General features: G+C 49.2%; 1 protein-coding gene across 1 annotated transcript in view; it reads right to left on the bottom strand.

Annotated features, from left to right (window-relative positions):
* The window catches only part of ARPC2 (actin related protein 2/3 complex subunit 2), a gene marked incomplete at its 3' end in the record, with an annotated part of 20,235 nt that extends 15,812 nt beyond the window's left edge, over window positions 1-4,423 (bottom strand). The window contains exon 1 of the mRNA XM_056553694.1: window positions 4,236-4,423. Coding sequence (XP_056409669.1) covers window positions 4,236-4,309 — 74 coding nt within the window. The remainder of the gene's footprint in view (window positions 1-4,235) is intronic.
* Window positions 4,424-5,959: the final 1,536 nt, after the last annotated feature.

The following is a 5,959-nucleotide window of genomic DNA, read 5'->3' as shown; positions in this document are numbered from 1 at the left end:
GTCAGCAGTGATCACTTCCATCATACACACTGTGTACACTCCTGTGATGTCACCTTATGGGCGGGGTCAGCAGTGATCACTCCCATCTCACACACTGTGTACACTCCTGTGATGTCACCTTATGGGCGGGGTCAGCAGTGATCACTCCCATCTCACACACTGTGTACACTCCTGTGATGTCACCTTATGGGAGGGGTCAGCAGTGATCACTTCCATCATACACACTGTGAACACTCGTATGATGTCACCTCATGGGCAGGGTCAGCAGTGATCACTCCCATCATACACACTGTGTACACTCCTATGATGTCACCTTATGGGCGGGGTCAGCAGTGATCACTTCCATCATACACACTGTGTACACTCCTGTGATGTCACCTTATGGGCGGGGTCAACAGTGATCACTCCCATCTCACACACTGTGTACACTCCTGTGATGTCACCTTATGGGAGGGGTCAGCAGTGATCACTCCCATCTCACACACTGTGTACACTCCTGTGATGTCACCTTATGGGAGGGGTCAGCAGTGATCACTTCCATCATACACACTGTGTACACTCCTATGATGTCACCTTATGGGCGGGGTCAGCAGTGATCACTTCCATCATACACACTGTGTACACTCCTGTGATGTCACCTTATGGGCGGGGTCAGCAGTGATCACTCCCATCTCACACACTGTGTACACTCCTGTGATGTCACCTTATGGGCGGGGTCAGCAGTGATCACTCCCATCATACACACTGTGTACACTCCTGTGATGTCACCTTATGGGCGGGGTCAGCAGTGATCACTCCCATCATACACACTGTGGGGGTTCCAGTACTATACTGAGGATCCCAGGGACAGATGTGCTCGTGCCCCATTATAGTATATGGGGACAGAGAGAGGAGCGCCCCCAGCTGACAGGACTCCTGATTCTTCTATAGCAGAGCGACCTGTGATGGCAGATACTGGGGGAGGGGAGGACAGGAATGGGCATGCACTGAAATGAGGAAGTGACGACACCGCAGCTCCGAGCAATCACCACAGCTGTATGAGGGGGAGGGGGGCCTCAGGCTAATTCCTTCATTTCCCAACCAAGGTGTCTTCAGCTGCTAAAATTACAACTCCTAGTAAGTCCGAAGGCTGGGAGTTGTAGTTTTTCAACATCTGTAAGGTTCCAATTTGGAGTCTACTGCATCTCTCTCATATTTATATATATATATATATATATATATATATATATATATATATATATATATATATATAGCACAATCATGTGTAGTTGCAATATCTTGTAATGACCTTCTTTATTGGACTAATAAGATTTTGTAGAGAAGTTTTCGGGATTCCCCCTTTATCAAGTCATAATCATTTCTGAGCTCACAAGGAGAAAACACACGTTCTATCACAGAATATGCAGGGGGTAAAACATAGAACGTGTGTTTTCTCCTTGTGAGCTCAGAAATGATTATGACTTGATAAAGGGAGGAATCCCGAAAACTTCTCTACAAAATCTTATTAGTCCAATAAGAAAGGTCATTACAAGATACTGCAACTACACATGATTGTGCATCACTGGACTAATACGGCTACTCCTAACTAATCATATATATATATATATATATATATATATATATGCAAAGCAGCTCATTACATCAGCCTTTCAGGTAGTGTTCCCTGGTATCAGCTTAGCGCCTGTTAAGGAATATAAAAAGCTGATCGGGATTTATGCCAAGCCAGACTACTCCCCAAAAGGGAAGTTGGCTGTCTGCAGATGGGTAGAAACTTCCCTTTTGGGGAGTAGTCTGGCTTGGCATAAATCCCGATCAGCTTTTTACATTCCTTAACAGGAGCCAAGCTGATACCAGGGAACACTACCTGAAAAGGTGATGTAATGAGCTGCTTTGCATATTCCCCTACCCAGAATGCCTGCAGAGTGCTAATTGGCCTAACCTGAATCTCCGTTACACCTGAAGGTGTCCTCTCCCTGAGGAAAGTACTGACCCCGTATATATATATATATATATATATATATATATATACACACACACATACATACACACACACACACACACACACTATACACACACATACACAGCTAGAGGATGAATGGAGCCCCCAATATACATACATATACACTGCTCAAAGAAATAAAAGGGAACACTTAAAGGGTTACTCCGCTCCCCAGCGTCCGGAACATTGAGTTCCGAATGCTGTTTTGCGGGCTTCCGCGTGCCTGTCTGCCCCCTTGTGACATCACAGCCTGCCCTATCAATAAAAGTCTATGGGAAGGGGGCACGACGGCCATCACACCTCCTCCCATAGACTTTCATTGAGGGGGCGGGACATGACATCACAGGACGCTGGGTAGCAGAGTAACCCTTTAAACAACACAATGTAACTCCAAGTCACTGACACTTGTGTGAGATCCCACTGTCCACTCAGGAAGAACACTGATTGACAATTTCACATGGAACAGACAACACGTGGAAATTATAGGCAATTAGCAAGACACCCCCAATAAAGGAATGATTCTGCAGGTGGTGACCACAGACCACTTCTCAGTTCCTATGCTTCCTGACTGATGTTTTGGTCACTTTTGAATGCTGGCGGTGCTTTCACTCTAGCGGTAGCATGAGACGGAGTCTACAACCCACACAAGTGGCTCAGGTAGTGCAGCTCATCCAGGATGGCACATCAATGCGAGCTGTGGCAAGAAGGTTTGCTGTGTCTGTCAGCGTAGTGTCCAGAGCATGGAGGCGCTACCAGGAGACAGGCCAGTACATCAGGAGATGTGGAGGAGGCCGGAGGAGGCAACAACCCAGCAGCAGGACCACTACCTCCGCCTTTGTGCAAGGAGGAGCAGGAGGAGCACTGCCAGAGCCCTGCAAAATGACCTCCAGCAGGTCACAAATGTGCATGTGTCCACTCAAACGGTCAGAAACAGACTCCATGAGGGTGGTATGAGGGCCCGACGTCCACAGGTGGGGGTTGTGCTTACAGCCCAACATCGTGCAGGACGTTTGGCATTTGCCAGAGAACACCAAGATTGGCAAATTCACCACTGGTGCCCTGTGCTCTTCACAGATGAATGCAGGTTCACACTGAGCACATGTGACAGAGTCTGGAGACGCCGTGGAGAACGTTCTGCTGCCTGCAACATCCTCCAGCATGACTGGTTTGGCGGTGGGTTAGTAATGGTGTGGGGTGGCATTTCTTTGGGGGGGCCGCACAGCCCTCCATGTTCTTCCCAGAGGTAGCCTGACTGCCATTAGGTACCGAGATGAGATCCTCAGACCCCTTGTGAGACCATATTCTGGTGCGGTTGGGTTCCTCCTAAGACAAGACAATGCTAGACCTCATGTGGCTGGAGTGTGTCAGCAGTTCCTACAAGAGGAAGGCATTGATACTATGGACTGGCCGCCCGTTCCCCGGAATCCGATTGAGCCCATCTGGGACGTCTCGCTCCATCCACCAGACTGTCCAGGAGTTGGCGGATGCTTTAGTCTGGGAGAACATCCCTCAGGAGACCATCCTCCACCTCATCAGGAGCATCACACTCCGCACCCACCCCCTGTACCCACTCACACTCCGCACCCACCCCCTGTACCCACTCGCACACACCCCCTATACCCACTCACACCCCGCACCCACCCCCTGTACCCACACAATCACCCCATGTACCCCCCCTGCACCGACTCACCCCTGTACCCACTCGCACACACCCCCTATACCCACTCACACCCCGCACCCACCCCCTGTACCCACACAATCACCCCCTGTACCCACTCACACCCACACAATCACCCCCTGTACCCACTCACTCCTGTACCCACACAATCACCCCCTGTACCCCCCCCTGTACCCACACAATCACCCCCTGTACCCACTCACTCCTGTACCCACACAATCACCCCCTGTACCCCCCCCCCCTGTACCCACACAATCACCCCCTGTACCCACTCACTCCTGTACCCACACAATCACCCCCTGTACCCACTAACTCACACCCTGTACCCACTAACTCACACCCTGTACCCACCCCCTGTACCCACTCACACCCTGTACCCACTCACACCCCGCACCCACCCCCTGTACCCACTCACTCCTGTACCCACTCACACCCCGCACCCACCCCCTGTACCCACTCACACCCCGCACCCACCCCCTGTACCCACTCACACCCCGCACCCACCCCCTGTACCCACTCACTCCTGTACCCACTCACTCACCCCCTGTACCAACTCACCCGGCCGCCGCGTTCTCGAACTTGAGGGTGAGCGTCTCCTCGATGATGCGGTTGTTGACCTCCAGCAGGATCATGGCGGCTCCTCCGGTGAATTCTCTTGGTGTCTCGGTCCGTACAGCCGCCGCTCCCCGCCCTGTCTCTGCTTCCCGTCCTGCAGGCAAGATGGCGGCCCCCGCGCGCTCTTCCGCCGTACAGCAAGATGGCGCCCTTAACCAGAAATGTTTATGCCACGACAAAACAGCCCCGAAAATGGCGAGAAACACTCTGGATTCCCGTACATCACAGCACTGGAGACCAAACACGGCTTCTCCTTACATTTTACCGTCAGATAGTTATTTCCGCCGTACAGCAAGATGGCGGGGCGGGGCGGGGCGGAGGTGGAAGGACCAAGGGTGGTCAATGAGCAGGGCTGCCTAGAAAGATGCCTGAGAAGAGAAGAAGATGAGAGATCTCCGGGGTCTATACATCTCTGGACTGACTGGATCATTCCCTATACTGACCAATCACAGAGATCACTCCTTATACTGATCAGTCACAGAGATCTCTCCTTATACTGACCAATCACAGAGATCACTCCTTATACTTCTCTCCTTATCACAGAAGAAAGATCACTCCCTATATTGACCAATCAGAGAGATCACTCCTTATACTGACCAATCACAGAGATCTCTCCTTATACTGTGCAATCACAGAGATCACTCCTTATACTGACCAATCACAGAGATCACTCCTTATACTGACCAATCACAGAGATCACTCCCTATACTGACCAATCACAGAGATCACTCCTTATACTGACCAATCACAGAGATCACTCCCTATACTGACCAATCACAGAGATCACTCCTTATATTGACCAATCACAGAGATCTCTCCTTATACTGACCAATCACAGAGATCACTCCTTATACTTCTCCTTATCACAGAGATCACTCCCTATACTGACCAATCACAGAGATCACTTCTAATATTGACCAATCACAGAGATCTCTCCTTATACTGACCAATCACAGAGATCACTCCTAATATTGACCAATCACAGAGATCACTCCTTATACTGACCAATCACAGATATCTCTCCTTATACTGTTCAACCACAGAGATCACTCCTTATACTGACCATTTACAGATATCACTCCCTATACTGACCAATCACAGAGATCACTTCTTATACTGACCAATCACAGAGATCTCTCCTTATACTGACCAATCACAGAGATCACTCCTTATACTTCTCTCCTTATCACATAAGAAAGATCACTCCCTATATTGACCAATCAGAGAGATCACTCCTTATACTGACCAATCACAGAGATCTCTCCTTATACTGTGCAATCACAGAGATCACTCCTTATACTGACCAATCACAGAGATCACTCCTTATACTGACCAATCACAGAGATCACTCCCTATACTGACCAATCACAGAGATCACTCCTTATACTGACCAATCACAGAGATCACTCCCTATACTGACCAATCACAGAGATCACTCCTTATATTGACCAATCACAGAGATCTCTCCTTATACTGACCAATCACAGAGATCACTCCTTATACTTCTCCTTATCACAGAGATCACTCCCTATACTGACCAATCACAGAGATCACTCCCTATACTGACCAATCACAGAGATCACTTCTAATATTGACCAATCACAGAGATCACTCCTAATATTGACCAATCACAGAGATCACTCCTTATACTGACCAATCACAGAGAT

This window comes from Hyla sarda, unplaced genomic scaffold, assembly GCF_029499605.1.
Source record: "Hyla sarda isolate aHylSar1 unplaced genomic scaffold, aHylSar1.hap1 scaffold_351, whole genome shotgun sequence".
NCBI lineage: Eukaryota > Metazoa > Chordata > Amphibia > Anura > Hylidae > Hyla > Hyla sarda.
Note: the sequence above shows the minus strand (reverse complement) of the source record. Positions and strands in the feature narration are given on the sequence as shown.